This window comes from Carex rostrata, chromosome 22, assembly GCF_964058835.1.
Source record: "Carex rostrata chromosome 22, lpCarRost1.2, whole genome shotgun sequence".
NCBI classification, from domain to species: domain Eukaryota; kingdom Viridiplantae; phylum Streptophyta; class Magnoliopsida; order Poales; family Cyperaceae; genus Carex; species Carex rostrata.
In genome coordinates this window covers 2,718,359-2,738,872 of record NC_135939.1, presented here as the reverse complement: position 1 = coordinate 2,738,872, position 20,514 = coordinate 2,718,359, and the positions used below count along the sequence as shown (strand labels likewise).

At 31.8% G+C, this 20,514-nt stretch overlaps 1 protein-coding gene and 1 pseudogene across 2 annotated transcripts; both read right to left on the bottom strand.

Moving 5' to 3' along the window:
- Positions 1-820: 820 nt before the first annotated feature.
- LOC144574254 (putative calcium-binding protein CML45 pseudogene) lies at positions 821-1,813 on the bottom strand (annotated as a pseudogene). Its single transcript, XR_013518154.1, has one exon. The product of XR_013518154.1 is annotated as a putative calcium-binding protein CML45 pseudogene (transcript).
- An 11,301-nt stretch (positions 1,814-13,114) lies between these two features.
- LOC144574253 (myb-related protein 2-like) lies at positions 13,115-14,764 on the bottom strand. The gene is made up of 6 exons (XM_078324180.1): positions 14,432-14,764; positions 14,231-14,307; positions 14,067-14,124; positions 13,913-13,973; positions 13,760-13,814; positions 13,115-13,673 (listed from the first exon to the last, which is right to left on the bottom strand). The coding sequence occupies exons 1-6, from the start codon at positions 14,553-14,555 to the stop codon at positions 13,284-13,286; spliced, it is 765 nt and encodes a 254-aa protein (XP_078180306.1). The 5' UTR covers positions 14,556-14,764; the 3' UTR covers positions 13,115-13,283.
- Between the last annotated feature and the right edge of the window lie 5,750 nt (positions 14,765-20,514).

Sequence of the window (20,514 nt, the reverse complement as noted above, 5' to 3'; positions counted from 1 at the left end):
AGAGACAATACCGATCATTGCAACCCAAGCAACGAAAATGGGACAAAAGATGATTCAAATGCTATCAGCGTAAAAGAGACCCAATTTTAGTGGGACTGAAAACAAAAGTAACAAAAATTCTTACCAAAGTGCAGGCGTATGAAGAAAAGAGAGAACGGAGGCGTATGAAGCAAAGAAAAATTAGAAACGCGAAAAAAGACCGATCAACTTCCTGAAGGATATTTTTGTCTTTTATTATTTTAACCAAAGATTTAACCATGGTTAATGTTAAAATTATTATGTAATGGGTAAAAAGGAAAGAGTTTGAAGAATTTAGAGGTAAATTGGATATATTGAAGTGTTGAGGGGTAAATAGAAAATTAGAGAAGTCTGTGAGGGTATATAAAAAATTAACCCTTCTATTTTTCATGTGTAGCATTGTAGAGAAAATAATAAATTAATAATACTGATTTAAAAAAAAATCGAAATATAATTCAAACGCAACCCGGCATGCATTTATTTTTTAATATTTTTTAGTAGAATAATTAAATAGTTGTATAATAATCAAAAATTTAATTTACAATTTTGACGTTAATTGACCATCAAAGACAATAATTCTTAGTGCTATGTTCTTTTTTTTTTAAAATTTGATGCTATGAAATTAATTTTATATTTTTAATTCTACACAGAAAAATCGGGCCAAGGCCTACTTTAACCGACCTTGATCAAATTTCGGTTCAAATTACAAGCGACTCTAATTGGGCTTTAATGGGCCTATATTGATATTGCAATAATTTGACCACTTTCAATATTTGTCGAACCAATTCTAAACAGTCTGAAGGAAATTTCATGAATCATGAATTCACTTGTGTTGTACATGAAAGAGATAAGGATTGTAACTATAAACAAAAAAAATCTCATTATCTCTGATTTCCCTCTGTAACTATAAACAAAAAAAATACATGTATAATTGTATATAAATATGAACAACTAGAAACTTAAAAAAAAAAAAATTCATCAGCAAAAGCTGAGTTCGAGAAACTTGAGAAATTCATTGAAATCTATTCTTCCATCCTTGTTCTCATCATAAACCTCAATCATCCCTTGACACTCATCCAACCCCACCTCTGCCTTGAATCCAAGCTCAGAGAGAACTCTCTGAAGCTCCGAGGCGTCGATAAAACCGTCAGAATCGCGGTCAAAAACAGAGAATGCTTCTCTTGCCTCCTCCAAGCTTGGTTCTTTCTCTTCAAATATATCCAACACATCATCAAATGCTATCTTCTCTTTTATCTGTTTACCTCTTTTGGTTTCTTCAGAGATGCCCATCTTTTGCATCACCATCTCTAAATCCTCCCTGGATAGCTCAAGTTCTGAACCTTTTGAAGTTGTGAAATTAGTAGATGAGGTAGATGAGGTAGATTCTAAACAAGCTTGTGATTTGCTCACATGGAGAAGGCAGAGAAAGACAAAGGATAATTTCTGAAGAGATGCGACCCAGAGAAAGATGTTGTACAAGACAAAAACTATGGTATCTGCTGAAGAGAAATCGGGATGGTATGATGTGCTCATTGATGCTTTCTCCATCTTTTCTTTTCCTTGGTGTATATATGTTATAGACCTAGCTATATGGTGGTAGTTATTTCTTTCTTCTTTTTTTGCTCTTTGCTAATTTGGCGTGGAGAGAAAGAGAGACCAACGCTTGTTTTTATAGCAGGCCGAGAATATTGGAATTCATGAAAAGACAAAAAAGATGTCAGAGAGGAACAATGGAATATTATTTGTTTTGTTAGTAAGAGGAAGGTGAGTAGTAGTGAGTGAGTCAAAAAGGTTGATCAAGCAAAAGAGAAATGGTAAGAAGTCACCACGGAAAAAGTCTAGACGAAGGAACGAAGTTGCTTCCTCGAAAGATTTTTTTTCAAGTTCCTTCTTCTCCAGTTGATGAAACTGGACAGATCCATTACTTCCGTATTACATTTGAATGGATCATTAATAAGTAATAATCTGCACTCATTGAATATTCAGTTGTAAACCGAATAGAAAATCTATATTAGGTCCAAATATACGATTTAGAGTATATTACCGGTGATAAAAATACCGATTTAGAATATATTAACAGCGGTTTATACCACATATTACCGTATACTTGTTTATATATATATATAAATTTTCATTTAAAATCTACATATATAAATCTGCATATGCGGTCGCATACCGCAATGCGGTGGCTTTCCGCATACCGCATATAAACTGAATATTAAAACACTGACTCATTCTATCATACCAAATTTTAAAATAATTGAACAGTCCAGTTACCGGGCAATGGAGAAAAATGAAGTGGAGACAACAAGCAAGGAAAATTCTCGTATTGAATTGTGATTCTCTATGGCAATGACACCTAAGTTTACACGATGGGATAAGGCTGCTCAATGAGACCCGCTTACTCTATGGGTTCCAGTTGTCAGGGACTTACATTATGTAAATCCGCCACATGGAATTCCAATTTTTATTGAAGTGAGATCATTTTTTTTCCAAAGGGGATATGTGGACGCTCGTTGCCTATTATTTACATTGAATTTGGGCACATGGAAAATTGTAATTGGATTTTACCCTTTGTCTTTGATCAAAGGAGCACAAGGTTTTTTCTTTCATAAGGGCCTAAAAAGTACCACTTTAGTCTTAGGCCATCATATTGCTTTCATAAGAAAAATAATACTAAATGTAGAAGAAAAGACATATAAAACAACATTCCAAATGTTTATTTTAATATCTACGTAGTAACACAAAAATTGTGTTATTTTAATTATTTCATTACAATTTAAACAACATGAAATATACTTATTTTATTTTAAATTAAGGGATTGAAGTCCGATTAATAGAAATAAAAAGTTAGATGTTTGGTAGTAGTCGACGCATGACCTAACAAAGGTATAAAGGTGGCAATTCGGGTAGGGGTGTTCAAACAGTTAGTTTCGTTCGTTTTTTAACCGAATCGGAATATTTCAGTTTAAATGGATTGGTTCGGTTTAGACTTCTTAAAATCGATTATATCGAACCAATCGATTTATATTGGTTTTGGCTCTAATATTATTGGTGTTATAATAATTTCATTAAACCAAACCAAATTAAACTCAATCGAACTTTAATTGTTGTGTATGACAATGTTTATTTTCGTTAACAATAGTACCAATAGATTTACTTCGGTTTGAACCAACAAACTAAAATTTAATCGATTGACAGATTTAAACTACTCGGTTCGGTTTTATTTTTAAAAACCGAAAAAATATTGGTTTGATCATTTTATTTTGGTTTGAACCGAACCGACTATTTGAACACTCCTAAATTCGGATCGTATTGAATTAGTTTGATTTCTGAGAATTGAGGATTACATATTGAGTTCAATTTTAAATCATGTTTAAGTTTTAGATGGGTCGGGTCAAGTCCAATCGAGTTTGGATTGGTTTTAACTTCTCAAAAGAATTCGATTTAGGTCGGATTTGAACGTAGAACGGACCAAATCGTGTCGAAATTCAAATCGTTCAACTTTTATATCAGATTTGGATCTTGAATCATCTCGGATCGGATTGAACTGGATTCGAGTCAATATTACTTTAAAAAAAATATATAATCAAATTAGATCGGACTAGTTCTTTTGTTTTTCTACCACCTCTAGTACTTCTTGAAAATCCAATCATCTTTATTTATTTATATAACTTTTTTTTCACACGAGGCGATTATGGAGATAAGTGTTGTAAAAAATGTCTATTTAGACCGATGAGCCGATTAATCATTGACGATTATCAAACTGTTAAAGATTTTTTAGACTAATCTACTGATTATTTCTGATTAATCGCTTAGCAGTACTCTGTCCGTCCAATAACCGCATACCGTTATTTACAACACTAAGGGAGATAAAAACAAATGTAAATGATTAGCTCTGCTGCACCGTCACATGCCACACTGTAATTAAAATCATGATAAATGATCACAACAAATGATCGCAACTACAAACATATATGTAAATGTTAACCAGAAAGTGCCAAGTCACTCCTATGATTTCATATTTAAATATTTCTATTGAAATATAATTGAATTATATTTAAAAAAATATATTATACCAACTAGCTACACTCATAAAATATTAAATATTTACTTATAGTCTAGTGGTTATAATTTTATTAGTGATTAGAACTTTTTTTTGTGAGAGTGAATATTTGAGTTCAAATACCATCTAATACATTTTGTGCACTTTAAATTTCTGACTTCAACACCCATCAAGATTTTCTTGTCCACCCTCAACTACGTCACTCGAGTGGTCAAAGAACATTAGTCATGTTTAATTTTCTTTTTATATAATTGTAGGTTTGCCGAAGTAAAAATCACAAGAAAAAAATGTCAAAAAAGTTAAAATTGTAAAGTAAAGAAGCAATATTGTAAAAAAAAATTATCGTAAAAAATTTAAATTGTGATTTAAAATAAATAAAAACATAAATTTTACGTTGTTCTAGTCTTACATAATCACGTTTGATAATATGTTGTGTCCTACTTCGCGCGTGTCGAGTCATCATTTCATATTTCTCGAAAGATAACCACAGCAGCGTACGAATGAATGCATCTCGTCACGTTATATGACCAGCACATATCTCATACTATGTCCTCATGACTAAATCACATGGTACCGTGTCCGATCAAAACTTTGATAGCGCAACTTTTTTTACATTTCAGAAGTTATTGCGACCAGATATATTTGATCCGCCTCTAATTAAACAAACACCGCCTCAACTTTTATTTAGTTGCATAATAACAATTAAGCCGCCTCAACAAGTTATTGCGACCAGACATATTTGATGAGCGTCTAATTGATTAAACAAACGCCGCCTCAACTTTTGTATACGTAACAATTAAACTACCTCATCACCGCCTCAACTTTTGTATACATAAACAATTAATAAAGAAGTTCTTGTTCTCCGAGTTATTATATCCGAGCGAGCCTCTCAATTAGACCGAAAAAATCTTTTAATTTTGTCTAATTTTCATTTTCAAGCTACTATTTAAATTTTTAAAGTTTTATTTATAACTTTTTACAATGTTACTTGTAAGTTTTTAAACATCTATCTGCAAACATTGAAATTTTAAATCTGAATAGTTTTCATTGCTATTTTTTTTTCTTCTGATCATTCTCGTCCAATTTTTTTAACAACTCGTGATGAATTTTGTAAATTTAAAAATACAAACGTTTTCTACTCGATTTTCTATTTCAAATAAGATCCATGAAAAAATATTTTTGAATTATTTTCAAGTCGTTTTCCTTTTAAGTAAACCATGAGCACTTTAACTTCTCAAGTTTTTAAACCTTAGTCTACAACAATTTAAATATTTGATGTCTATCATTTAAACTACTACGTTCAAGCGTTTAAACATCTGATGTCGATCTTATAGTATCACACGTTTGAAGTAGTACACTCAAGCATTTAAAACACTTCAATCAAACTTTTAAACCTCTATCTACAACCATTTAAAGTACCTATGTCAAGTCTTTAAACATCTTTCTACAAATGTTTAAAGAGTGATGTTTCTATGGACATAAGGACCTATTTGTAAAATGAACATATTTTTATTTTCAAAGTTCAAACAGTCAATCCGAACTGTTCATCTTGTTCTCCATATTAATATGTACTTGGAGACCAAATTTTACATTTTTCTAAATTTTTTTACTATTTATTAAGATGGGTACAAAAAATATCAAATTCAGATCATTGAATTTTGTACCCATCTTAATAAATAGTAAAAAAATTCTGAAAAATATAAACGTTGGTCTCCAAACACATATTAATATGGAGAACAAGATGAACGGTTCGGATCGACTGTTTGAACTTTGAAAATAAAAATATGTTTATTTTACAAATAGGTCCTTATGTCCATAGAAACATTTGCCATGTTTAAAATACTCATGTCAAGCATTTAAACTTCTGTGTACAAGCCTTAACTTTCATTTTTTTTTCTTTTATTTTGCTCTACAAGCCTTTAAACCTCTATCTACCACCCTTTAAAGTACTTGTGGTAAGCTTTTAAACCTTTATCTACAACCATTTAAAGTAGTTGTGTCAAGCATTTAAATAGTTTCTATGTCAGGTTTAAAAGGTTGTAGATTGAGATTTAAAAATTTGAGAATTTAAAATGCTCATGAGCTTTACTTAAAAAGAAAATGAAAACAAAGACTTCAAAATAACTCAAAAATATATCTTCATGAATCTCGTTTGAAAGAGAAAATCGAGTAGAAAATATTTGTATTTTTAGATTTGCAAAATTCATCACGGATCGTTGAAGAAATAGACGAGAATGACTAGAGGAAAAAAAAAAAGTGTGGGTGAAAGAAATTTTTAATTTTTTGGTTAGAAAACAAAAGTAGTTGAGATTTAAAACTACTCAGATTTAGGATTTAAATTTATAGATAAATGTTAACAATTTACGAGTAACATTGTAAAATATTATAAACAGAGGTTTAAAAGCTTAAATACGAGCACTTAAAATGAAATTTAAACATTAAATACTTGAGGGCAAGCTCAAAAATTTATTTGAAGTTGTAGATAAATGTTAACCATCTACAACTTCTCTTTACAATCTTTTGAAGCATTAACATTCTTATCTAAATAAAAAATGACTAGTTACAGAGGTTGAAATAAAGGGGGTTAGATGGTTTGACCCCACCACTTATTTTTTTTTTTTTAAATATCTAAATATCCTTAAATTTTAACTTAGTTATTCTAATTAGAAGTTGTGGGATATAAATTTTAATATTATATGTGTATAGTGTTATTTAAAATATCGAATTTGTTGTTTAACAAAAGTTTCTATATCTTTTAACTGCAGGCCTTGTTTGGTTATGACTATTAAAAGAATAAAAAAGTTTATTTTTTAATGAAGAGCTAAAAATGACAAACTATGATTGAATAAGTTAGAGTAAGAGATGATTTAAAATAGAGTAAGTTCATTCATCTAGAGAAGTCTGTCAACTTATTTCACGTTGTTGTTGTTATTAATTACATCATCATTATTAATTATTATCATTATCTTTGATGTTATTGTCAGATGCATAAAAGGAAATATAATGGACCAAATAGGAAGAAAATTTTGCTAACTATCAAAATAAACCGTATTAATCAAATTACTCTATTGAATGCAACAATATACAATTCAATATTCTTTTAAACCACAACTTAAGTAACAAGTTCTAACCAAACAATAATAGTATAAATAATGACTTAACTTTAAACACTACCACACTAGAATAATCTAAATCATGTTAATTTGGAGTAAGCAACTTACTCTGCCTTAACTATTAACTCACAACTAAACAAGATGATAATATATAAAAAGTAACAGTTACATTAGCTGATTATAATCTTATTTCAAGGAAAAACAAAAAACATTTTGTCATACATCATCATACCTCATATTTTATATATTTATTTTCAAAGTCTAAATTGTCGATCCGAACCGTTCAACATGATATCCATACTAAAATATAGTTAGAGATGAAATTTTATAATTTTTGGAAATTTTTTATTATCTTTCAAGATCAGTAGAAAATCACTATTTTTTGAACGGTCCAAAAATAGTAATTTTGTTCCTTTCTTAAAAGATAGTAAATTTTTTTCAAAAAATATAAATTTCATTTCCATGCATATGTTAGTTTAAATATTATGTTGAGCGGCTCAGATCAACAGTTTGGACTTTGAAACAAGGATATAAAATATAAGGTATTGGAACCCTCCTCTACAAAGAAATAAGAATAGGAACTAAAAAAATATAAAGAGAAAAATGACATATTTCCTTATGATAACTTAATTTGAATATATATTTTTTTAGGATAATCATAATGATTAGTTTTATTTATCTTAAAATTTGAAAAAAAAAATACAAAAGTTTACTGTGCTAATAAAAACACACGGAAATCTGGACAAGTGACTACTTGTCGCGAAATGGACAATTCATAAAATGGCGTTTGTCAAAATTAAGAAGGTCAAATATCGCAAAAGAAAGTCCACAACATGGGATGTTCTTTTATGGAAGTAGGGCTGTACAAAATTGTTCGAATTAGAGTTTGGATCACGGGTAGGGCACGGGCGGGTCGGGCATATTCGGGCACGGGCGGGCCGGGCATATTCAGGCACGGGCACGGGTAGGCATGGGCACGGATATGGCGGGTATACGAGTACCACGGGCCGGGCATCACGGGATTTTTTTTCAAAAACCCTGCTCTGCCCGTCTTATACCTGTGCCCGTGGTATTCGCGGGGGGCAGGGCAATCCGGGTAGGGGACGGTCCGGGTTTTTTTTTCTGTTTTTTTTGTTTACAGTGTTGTACGAATATTATTACGTGTTTATAAATTATAATTTGACTTTTAAAATCTGAATAGTTCAATATCAAATAGTGTATATAAATAAATAAAATTTGTAATTTCTATATAAAAATTATTCGTGCGAAAAATTTGTATATTTATTTGGCTAAGTACAAATCTATTTATTTATTTCTTTACACGTGTTTATAATTTATTTATATCTCGAAATTTTTAGTTTACATTTTAAATTGATAATATTAGCACAAATATATATATGAAAAATAAAAAAATATGAATAAGGATACATATAATTATTTGTATTCATGTTTGTATCCATATGGACAAATATTTTATTTTTTTAATACATATACAAAATAATTATATGTATGGATATTTGCTTTCAAAACTAAAACCGTATCCGTATACGGAAATTATCTATTATATATCTAAATATGCAAACATTTGAATTTCTTTCTTTCATTAGTTGGGGGGGGGGGGGGGGGATTTTATTTGAATTTTGAATTATAAAAAAAAGGGTACATGGGTAGACGGGCACAGGTACAAAGATACACGGGCATGGGTACAATTCGGTTCGGGTATGAACGGGTTTTTGCCTAAAAAACTGGGTCTGGCCCTTCTTATACCCGTACCCGTGTATCCGTGCATACCCGGGCACGGGCACGGGCGGACCAGTCCAGGTATACCCCCGGGGGGTATTGTCCAAACTCTAGTTCGAACTCGCAACTCGCTCATAACTCGTTCGTTAATGTCTCACTTTAACTCACTCATTTACAACTCGAGTTGACTGACTTGTTTAATAAATGAGCTGAGTTTGAGCTAAGCCCAACTCGCTCATTTATAACTCAACTTATGTACAAAGTTGTATGAAAAATTGTTGGATTCTAAGTTGTTGTTTGCTTTGAGTTGACCTATTATCTCTGTGTTAGATTGTTTGTATTTAGATAAACTATTCCTAAGCCATTTCAATTGTTTGTGTATAGATAAACACATATTAGTGTATAACAATATCTAAGAATTTGATTGGTTAAATGAGTTATAAACGAGTTGTGAGTCAACTTGAGTTGATAACGAGCTGAGTTCGAGTTAGCTCTACAGCTCGTTATTACCATCCCAACTCGAGTTGACTCGCTCGTTTATTAAATGAGCTGAGTTCGAATTGGAGGTAACTTGCTCAAATTCGACTCATTTTCCTATATGGAAGACTTGAAATTTTTTACTGTGCTAATCAAAACACGCGGAAATCTGAACAAGGGACTACTTTGTCACGAAATGGACAATTCATAAAAATGGCGTTTGTCAGAATTAAGAAGGTTAAATATCGCAAAAGAAAGTCCACAACATGTCATGTCCTTGTATGGAAAACTTGACAAATTTTAGTTGAAAATTTGACCGAGCGAAACCTGTCAATGGACCAAACTAAAACGCTGGTCCATTTTTTCGCCATTTTAAAAGTCCATTACCGTAACAACTATTAAATACGGAAGTCTCCGTAAGACCAACACGTTAAAATCAAAGGCGAAGGAAACTTTCTGCGTACGTAGCTGGGACAGTTGCACTTTTGATATTTTAAGCGTAATTTCGTTTACACTGATCGGGCATTTCGTCGATCTAGTTTGTTCAGTTTAATATACCACACTAAATTATTATGGAAACGATATACTTTTTGTTTCAAAATATTTTATTTTATTTATCTGTTTCTGTTTGGATTGCTTGCATTAAGTATTGAAGTGCGTTTTTGTAACCCAAAAGACGGCTGAAATCAATCCAAATCATCAGGCCGATAAAATGATTTCAAATTGGGCCTTGTTCGAGTCTCCTAAGGAAAACGATAGCACCCGAATAAATGAATGGGCCTAATTTCTCAGTTCAGGCCCAGTATAATTTTGGGCTTTAAAACCACACAGAGAAACTTTTTAGTCCAAAACCTATGTCCTCTCAGTTCTCACAAGTCACAAAACCCCGTCCCTTCATACAGAGGAAATGGTGCGCAATGCGCAGTCGGAATCCATCCGACGACGATTGTACAGGAATCAGAACGATGAAGGAGAACAGAGTATGAAGGCTTCGTTACTCACCGCTCCATTCCCAGGCATTCTTAGTTATTCCCTTTCCATTATTTAGCTTTGGATAAACATACACAAATATTTGGTGCTGATAGTCAAGGGGTCTCTGAAAGACTGAAATTTGGGTAATGACTTACCACAATCAGTCATTGGTATTTAAATTGAAAATTAGGACCCCCTTCATATACTTTCTTCATGCAGTAATAAATGTTGATCAAATTTGTATAAAATATTTACTCCATGGTTGGTGAAATCTGCAAATTTTTCGGCTTGGCAGCTTAAATTGAATTATGTGAAGAATAATCTTTGTTGTGTTGGAAATTTATGTTGCAATGATAGTAATGGTGAGTGATTTGAATAATATTTACCAAGAAAGATTATGGACAAACCAAATGATGGACAACAATTAACAAAACTTGTCTTTTATAAAATGTCTTGCCGTTATTAAAACCAGAAGATAATATTGAGTTAAGTCGATGATTTGTCAGTAGTGTGTCAGTTTCCTGTTCTCCTTTTTGTTCTCTTCATCCTGGTTCTGTATACCCAGCTATTATTGTTTACTAAATTGGACAATCTTTTTCCTCAAGGGGCTGCTTGTGTTGTCCCATTTGAGGTACCTCTTAGGCGTAGGTATTATAAATCAACCTTATTTCTATGTCTGGATTAATGGAGTTTGGTGAGTTACTTGTAATTTTTTTTTTTTAAGGCATAAAACCCCCCAGTGTTTTGGCTTATGCTTCTTCAGTCCTTGCTCATAATTAGCTGCCTACCTCTGCTAATATATCTCTTCAACTTTCTTTTCTCTTGCCATGTCTGTACTGAGACTTTAGATCTAATTAAACTTAATTTTTGAGTTGTTGTTCATTGGTTTTTCCGAGTATTTAAACACAAGAATTGGATTTTGGTTACTGTGTTTCAATTTAGGATTTTAACTGACAGCTGTTGTTCAATGTACAGCTACCTAAAGATTCTCTAAATGAATGTGTCTTCAAAGTATGGATTAGATTAGCTCCAATAGTTCAACATTTGACAGATTTGGATCTTTTGATGCTGCCACGGAGGCAAAGGACATTATTGATTAGAGAAAAGGAAAAATGTTGCATCTGATACCCTGCATTTGCATAGGATGGAGTTTTGTGATGTAGGTACATGATTGAGCAGTAATGAATATAAAACCAATTGCTGTTCCTGTTGACCTAAATGAGCCACTCAACTGTTTCCATGACGGACATCTGACTGTTTGAACCTATGTACAGATATATTCAACGATTGCGGGTTGAAATCTGCATTATTCTCTTTTGAAAAAAAATCTGCTGTCTCATAACAAAGATTTCAACAATTTAGCGGTTGTGATATAAAAAGAATTTCTCAAAATCGATGGTATTTGTTTATTTTATTTTTATTATTTTTTGCTATGAATAAAAAATTCGGGCTATCTGAGCTAAAGGATATGTGGATTGGTGGATAAAACCAATGAATGGCTTGCCAATATAGATTATTTGATTTTATTTAACCCTAGCACAGAATTGCTGTATGGCCGCCACAGTAACATGAACAAGGCATGCCAATTAGGGGTGAAAACAGTATGGATAATATCCGATCCGTATTCAAAAACTTTGGTGTAGATATCTAAATATTCGTGTGGATAAGGGTACTGATATGGTTTTACGTTCAATTATCCATATTCAAATAATAGATATATATTATATATTTTAATCTATATTATGAAAAATTTATGTTATTAACCATTATAATTAGATAAATATTATGAAATTTAATATTTTTTAATATTTATTTATATTATTTTAATAAATATCTAATTCGAACCCGTATTCGTATTTGTTTGTTATATCTGATATCCGCTCTGTATCCGTATCCGAAAAAAAGAGAAAAAGATATGAATATGGATTTACCACTATCCGCTCCGTTTTCACCCCTAATGCCAATGGGATAATAACATCTTTAATCATTTACTCCTAATTTGTTATTTTCATTTCAAGTGGAGGTTTAAGGAACCTTATTATTCTTTGGGACGGTGTTATCTTTGTAAAGCAGTGGCAATTGTCTGTGCTGCCCAAGTTTTGGCTATGAGAACTTTAATGTCTTTTTTGGGTTCATACTTCCTTTCTTTATTCTTTTCAATCATCATTAAATCAATTTGTATTGCTACTTAATAAATCTGATTTGGACTAGGTTGTCTCTAAACTAAGATAATGGGTGATTGACTCAACAAATTAGGTTAGGTTTATCTGACTTGTGGGTTGTAATTAGCGTAGGTTTTTCTACAAGAGTGTGAAACTAACTTCCAAAAGCTTGATTAGATTCTCGGTATTATCACATTATAAGGAAATCAAGTAGGTAATCTAACTAGACATATCTCCTAATTACCACTTATTTAGTACCATAGTCATTTTCCATGTTTAAACTGCCACCAATTAGTCAAATTACACTCTTTGACTTTCTAATCAGAATTTTCTTATAGAACTTAAATTTGTAATTTCCATCCACATTAATGGGGTTGGAATAAAAAAAATGCAACTCGTGTAGAATCTGCATTTTATATGTGTGGTAGGCTTAAACCGCTTACCTGTTGCTTGGCACATAATATTATAGTATTTCTTTAGGTTTAGTTTAATGTAATAAATAATAAGGTGTAAGAATGTTCGGTCTATGGCAGCATCAAGCACATTCAAACAGGAAACAACCAAGAAACGAATAAAAGGCGAATCTAAGCCGCGTCAGATTTGAACTCAAAAAAATAATTGCACTGCTCCTTTTGAAAATTAAACTGATTCTCCCATTACCAACTACTTTCACAAAAAGAAAACAACAAAGAAAGAAAACAGCAAAAAGAAAAAGAAAGATGCTCCATTTTATTCCTATATGTTAAGATCAATCTCTGGCCTCTCCGCACCCAAACCAACGATCCTCTTCCAATCTCCAGTTCGTTCTGAACTGGAGACTCCGTTTGTGACTTCCAATTTCCGCTTCAAACGGTGGCTCTCACTATCGGATACTTCATTCCTCATCTCCAGTTTCTCAGAAGAAGTGAGGCAGCTGTCGGTCGAACAGTCAGTATTCTGTGTGTGCTTACTTATCACTGGAGATGTCCTGTACTGTGTTTCAACAGCAGAGATTAGCTCAGAGAGCTCTGTTTTGGTGCTGTCGGAACTGTTGTTGTGTCCATACAGTATCTCTTGTGTTTTTTTAAGAAGAGAGTGCAAATATTTTTCCTGTGTTTCAATTCTTGATTGCAAATGTCTTTGAACCTAGAAAAAGTTTCCGATTCTCAATCAGGATTTCACATAATTTATACTTGAAGATGTTCATTTAGTATGTATTTATGGAACCTTACCTCAATTTGCGCTTCCAGCTTCTTTTGTATTTCCAATTGAACTTGCATCATATCACTGAATAAAAAAAAAAAAATTAAACAAATGAGCATGGAGGCACATTAGGAGAACCAAATGGGGATTTTAGTTTAGAATTATAATATAGATAATCTGACCTGTTAATCTTTGGCAATTCCTTATCCTCTTCATCATATGTAGCATCTTCTTCATCAAAATCTGTTCATATAACATCGTCATATATAGCTTCGAAAAATGTTTTACAAAAATTAAAAAGAAAAACCGTAAAGTTTGATTAGTGCATTGAATTACCTCCTCCGTTGTTCGCATTATTTCCAGTGTTGTCACGAGTAATCGCAAGCCTATACTTCTGAAAAGTATACAGTTACAATATTCATGACCAAGAACATAGATATTCTATTTCCATTACATCTAATTAATCTCGTGAAAAAAACGAAAGAAAAACGATCACATACCTGAAGATGACTTTTCAGGTGGTACAGAGTAAGCCCAGGGACACCCATTGCTCGCAAAACCGATTTGGGAGTCGCTCCTGAAGAGGAAAAACAAAAGCTATCAATGTGTTTATCATATCCAACAATTTATCAAAGCAAAAATTCCTATTATGTTTGGAACATAATTTTGCTTTTTCAAAAAAATTGTTTTTGTCAACATACTATCTGCACCGCCGAGCTGAGATACCGCATGAACAAATTGTTCATGTAGCTGTTCGGTCCATCTAAGCCTCGGCTTGGCCTCCAAACCTGTGCACTTCTCCTCATACATTTCCTTGATATCCATGTAGAAAAATGATGCATCAAGTTGTAAGAAAACATGAAAAGGTTGCCTAAAACCCTTAACAGAGTAGGGAAGATGAGTATGGTTAGATATTTCTCCACATGGAATTTTTATAAGAGGAGGTGCAGATTCCTTTCTCTTTTACTCCTTTCGCTCTCTCTCTTTTCCGTTGCGACGCTTAGAGTTCACTCGAACAAGGCATGTATGAAAATAGAGGGTTTGGTCCGTTTGAAAGAATATATGGATGGGGGTGGGGGGGCCATCTTTTTGGAATTTATGGTTTTTTCTTTGTTGATATCGTGTCATCTCTTCTTGTTTCTGTTTCCCCCTTTCTCTTTCGCTTCTTTGACTTGAAAGGGATGAAAGAATCTTTTGATGCAGCAAACAGGGGAAAAGAAAAACAGTTCATATATTTGGGGTCTCAAAAGGATAGAAAAAAAAAAACGAAAAGAAAAAAGTTTGTGGGTTGTTCTCTTGCTGCTGCTCTCCCCCACATATCTTTCCTTCTTTAATATAATCTCCTGCTGTGATATTTTATGTGTATCGGGTCATATTATGAAGTATTACTTGCTGTAAGCGCAGTAATAATATAAGCCAAAAATTTGCCTTTTTTTTAATTTTTTTTTTTTACGTTTTCGAAGCGAATTTTGAATAAAACACAAAAAGATGTGTAATATGTTTTATTCGCGAATTATTCGTGAGAAAAACGCGATTATTTTTTGAAACCTTGGTAGTAGTTGCCAAGTATAATTTTTATTAAATAAAATATAAAATTTCATCCATCATCTATCGTTTCACATCTATAACATTATTAAGATCAAATAACTTTAACAATCTAAACTCATAACATCAACATCTAACAACAACATCTAATTAACAATTCAAAAATATAAAATAGCACAATGACATCTCTTTTTTCTTATTTTTTGGAGGGGGGCGGGTAGATGGTGAGGGGTGGGGGAGGGGCGACACAGCCACGACCTCCCACTATCCAGTCAATGGCTTTGATTTAGCGACTATTGAGGTAATGATACTCGAGTCCGGTAGATCTATGGTTTAGGGTGGATCTAGAGTTTAGAGGTGTGAGGGTGGAGCGGTATTGAAACTAGGAGACTGCTGTGGCGACTAAAGAAGACATATGCGAGAGACGACTGGAGAAAGTAATTACTAGTGACGATAAATGAGAGAGAGGCGGAGGGGCTACGTCGCTTCTCCTTGATCTTCCCTTTCGTTATTTTCACAAACTGAGCTCTAGCAGCTGAAGAAGTCGCAGAAGGTCCAAAGTTGAGGCGGTGAAAAAGTCGGAGCTGATGGTTGGTGTTGACGGCTAGGGTTCCTCCCTCAGAATTGTCAATCTTTGAGGATGAAGATTTTTTTTAATTTAAAAAAGGAAAAAAAAAATGGGAGGGGTTTTTAAAAATTTTAATTCTTTTAAAAACTTTGACCTTGCCAAATTGAGCCCGAACTATTCGTTTGTCACTATAACTGTAAGAGTGACATATGGCACAATTCTAAAGAGAGCTCATATCATAGCAATCCCCATCTACCCACTTATTTATCAATACACATTACTCTTTCGAGTGAGGCTCTAGTACTATGAAGAGCGCATCTTGGCCGACGCTATAGGCTTAAATTTTTAATTTGAAAGTCTTAACGGTTGATCCGAACTGTTCAACATAATATTTATATAAATATGTACTTGTAAACAAAATTTTATATCTTTTAGATATTTTGTACAATTTTCTTAGATGGATATATAGAAAATCACTTGACTGAAAAATATGGACCATACAAAAACAATGATTTTTTATCTATCTAAAAAACTAATAAATTTTTTATAAATAATATAAAATTAAGTTTACATCTACATATTCATATGGAGATCATGTTGAATGGTTCAGATCAACCGTCAAAATTTTGACAACAAAAATATTAATCTGTAGTATGGACCAATCTGCGCTATACATAGTACCATAGGCTCCCTCTACTCTTTTTATTAACTTATACATAATTATTAATAATTAAGTATTAAAAAATTATATAAATGACTAAAAAATACACTATATCAACAATTATATAAATTTATTTAATAAATAGATAATTATGATTAAGATATAAGTTAATAGAAAGGACATTAATGACCTTGAGGATATTTTTCAACTCCGAACTATCAACAATTAATACATAAAAGAGACAATGTTTTCGGTATAGGATATTACAAGTTTTAAATCCGATTTTTTTTTTTTTGTAGATATGCATATATAGAGGACTTAATTCTTAGTCTTTCTCCGAAAAAAATACATGGAGAGCCTTCTAAGATGACCTAAAAAGATTTGTAATAAAAAAATAAATAAGAAAATCAATTTTGTATACTTATAACATCTTTTGTCCGAGAATAAATGGAGTTAATTAGGGGTGTCACAGTCACTAAATGAATATTTTGAGAATTGTTCACGTCAAATTTAATGTTGTAGTCTTCACAAACGAAATAATTAAATTAATGATGTGTTTGTCCTTTGTTGAAATCTCTAATGCTTATTCAAACTATTATCTGTCTGCATCAATAATTTATTTTATTATATGTTCTGGACATATTTTTGTTTTATATTGAACCTGCTTTAAACTCCTATAACCAATAAAATAACTTTATAATTTTCACTAAACGAAAAATTACTCTAGGAATTATGATATAATACAAGGATATTACAAAAATACAACCCGCCGCATATATAGATGTTCAAAACTTGAAATAGCATAAAAATTCCGGCTTTTAAACTCCATTTGCTTTGCCGGATTCTCTCCAATTGGATTACCCCACCACTTTGATCATTGGAGAGCAATATAGCATGCAAACTTTCTCTAGCAAATACACACAAACTCCATCTTTGCTTTGAACGAAAATCAATGCACTCTTTAATCGTATATATCCCTTTTTCAACACGCCATAAGGGGGAAAAAAGAGAAGAGGGCGGTAAAAAGGAAAACAAATTGTAAAATAAAAATAAAAGAATGCATATCTTCTGCATTAACTCAAAAGAGAATCTTTTTAGTTAATAAATCTCAACCGTCTGATTTTAAACGGAGTCAATTTGACTCTAATTATAACATAGAGATTCTTCAATATTAGTGCGAATTTAGTCTACACGAATCTTAAAACATATCGGATGGTTGAGATTTATTAACCCAAAGGATTTCCTTTTGAGTTAATGTAGAGGATACGATTTCCCATAAAAGGCCCACATGGTTAACATTAATGGATTGGCGACCAATTTTCTTTGGCGGTTGTGGTGACAAGGGAATCAAGGAATCTAATCCAGATCTAAGAAGGAAAATAGAGGTCCTAAGCGGTATCATTATTATTCCATTGATGAAAGCAGAGTCCAGATAAGACGGATAATTTCAAACTCTGTTCTTCTATGGCCATTTCCTGTGCTACTTGAAGTGTGGTCTGGTATACTATGGATTTTTGTATTTATATATCTTATCTATATAATGGGGCGTGTATTATGATGGAGAGCGACTTCTTATTGGAATCTAAAAATATTAAATTGGAATATAAAAAAGAATTGGTAGACTGATTATTTTTTGTCTTCACGTGTGCATAAAATAATGACATCTTTTATTTCTTTTTGATAAAGTATCAAAAGTATAGAAACGATTCACATATAGGAGGACTACACATTTGTAGCAATCATTGATAGGTTTGTGAAATTGATTGATTTAGAAGCATAAGGTAAAAAAAATGTTTGAAGGTATTTGACTTGTTCTATTAAACAAATGAGTATGGAATCAAAACAATAAATTAATTATATATGAAGTTTTTCTAACATCCAACAGCAGATATTTCTTTTTAGAGGAGGGTTCAAATGCACCCAAATGCACTCTATTTTTCAAATCCTCTTTCTTCATTTTCAAAGTCCGAATAGTCAATCCGAACCATTAGATGCGATCTATATATTAAGATGTGCTTGGATACCAAATTTTACATTTTTTGGAATTTTTTTACTATTTATTAAGTCACTTTGAAAATCGCTGATTTTACATTTTCTGGACCATTGGATCAATGATTTTCAAAGTGGCTTAATAAAATTCCAAAAAATGTAAAATTTGGTCTCCAAGCACATCTTAATATATAGATCGCATCTAACGGTTCGGATTGACTATTTGGACTTTGAAAACGGAGAAAAAAGATAGGGTGCATTTGGGTGCACAAAAATTTGGGTGCATTTGAACCCTCCTCTTTTATAGAAAAAAAATTGCTGATCCAACGGTGGCTTAACAAAACAGTGAAATTAGAAGCTACTGTTGGATCAGCGATTTTCAAAGTGGCTTAATAAATAGAAAAAAAATTCAGAAAAATATAAAATTTGGTCTCCAAGCACATTTCAATATAGAGATCACATCTAACAGTTCAGATCGAGTTTTTGGATTTTGAAATTTTAAATTTGGACCAGTAGCACTTCGACCCATATGCTACCGAATGCATATTAGTCACTCACTCTCTCTCTCTCTCTCTCTCTCTCTATATATATATATATATATATATATATATATATATAGAGTACGGCTAACGTGCTTCCTCTAGCATATGGGCCGAAATGCTTCCGGTGAAAATTTGAAATTTCAAAATCCAAAAAGTTGATCTGAACCGTTCATCTCCTTCTCCATATTAATATCTGCTTGGAGACCAAATTTTACATTTTTCTGAAATTTTTTACTATTTATTAAGCCACTTTGAAAATTGCTGATCCAATGGTTATATATATATATATATATATATATATATATATATATACGAGGAGGGATCAAATTACACCATTTTATGGTGACACATCTTGACACCATCTATTTATAAGTCATTTTTACAATTTTAAAATTTAAATAGTCGATCTGAACAATTCAATGTGATGTCCATATTAAAATGTACTTGTATAACAAATTTTTCATTTTTTGGAAATTTATTACTATTTATTTAGAACTTTTTAAAATTATTGTTTTTCAATGGTCTAAATTGCCTGAAAACAATAATTTTGTACACATCTTAATAAATACTAAATAAATTTAAAAAAATGTAAAATTTGGTCTCCAAGCACATTTTAATGTTGAACGGTTCGGATTATCTGTTTGGATTTTAAAATCGCAAAAATGAGTTATAAAAATATGGCGTCAAGATGTGTCACCATAAAATGGTGTAATTGGATCCCTCCTCTCTGAGAGAGAGAGAGAGAGAGAGAGAGGGGGGTTGGTTAAGATCAAAGTGGTAGTTCTTGAGCTTTAGTGCTACCAATTTGTTTTTGCAGTTTTTAAAATTGAAATAGTCGATCTGAAGTGCTCAATATGTTCTTCATATTAAAATGTGTTTGGGGACCAAATTTTATATTTTATGAATTTTTTTTACTATTTTTTATGAATTTTTAAATATCACTGTTTTTCAGATTTTATTTATCTATTTTTTATTATTTAAAACATTGACTTTTACAAATCCTTAAAAAATAGTAAAAAAAATTTCAAAAAATGTAAAATTTGTTCTCCTAGCACATATTAATATGAGAACATGTTAAGCATTTCAGATTGACTTTTTGGATTTTGAAACCGCATAAACAAATTGGTAGTACCAAAGCTCAGGAACTACCACTTTGATCTTAGCCAACCCCTCTCTCTCTCTATATATCGTTTGATCATTCAATTATTTTCAATTATTAAAACTTTCAAATCATTTGATAGATGACTAAATGAGATTCAAATTATGTCAAATTTTAATAGAAAGAAAAGTAGTTCTATTGAAAGTCTAGAATTCTTATAAATCATTAGTCTTACCATCCCAGAAAAAAGTAAAAACAAAATGTAAAATTTGTATGAAATTAATGCCGATGCATGTATAGATCGAATTGAACTATTAGCTAGCTAGGTACACCTAATTAACACAAGTCCCTACAGCTAAAACACCACAAGAGATTCCGCT

Coding starts and splice junctions, on each gene's coding strand:
- LOC144574253 (XM_078324180.1), bottom strand. CDS start 14,555: ATGGATATCAAGGAAATGTATGAGGAGAAGTGCACAGGTTTGGAGGCC. Junction 13,815..13,912: donor GAATTGCCAAAGATTAACAG/GTCAGATTATCT, acceptor TTTTTTATTCAG/TGATATGATGCAAGTTCAAT. Junction 13,674..13,759: donor AGCTGGAAGCGCAAATTGAG/GTAAGGTTCCAT, acceptor AACTTTTTCTAG/GTTCAAAGACATTTGCAATC.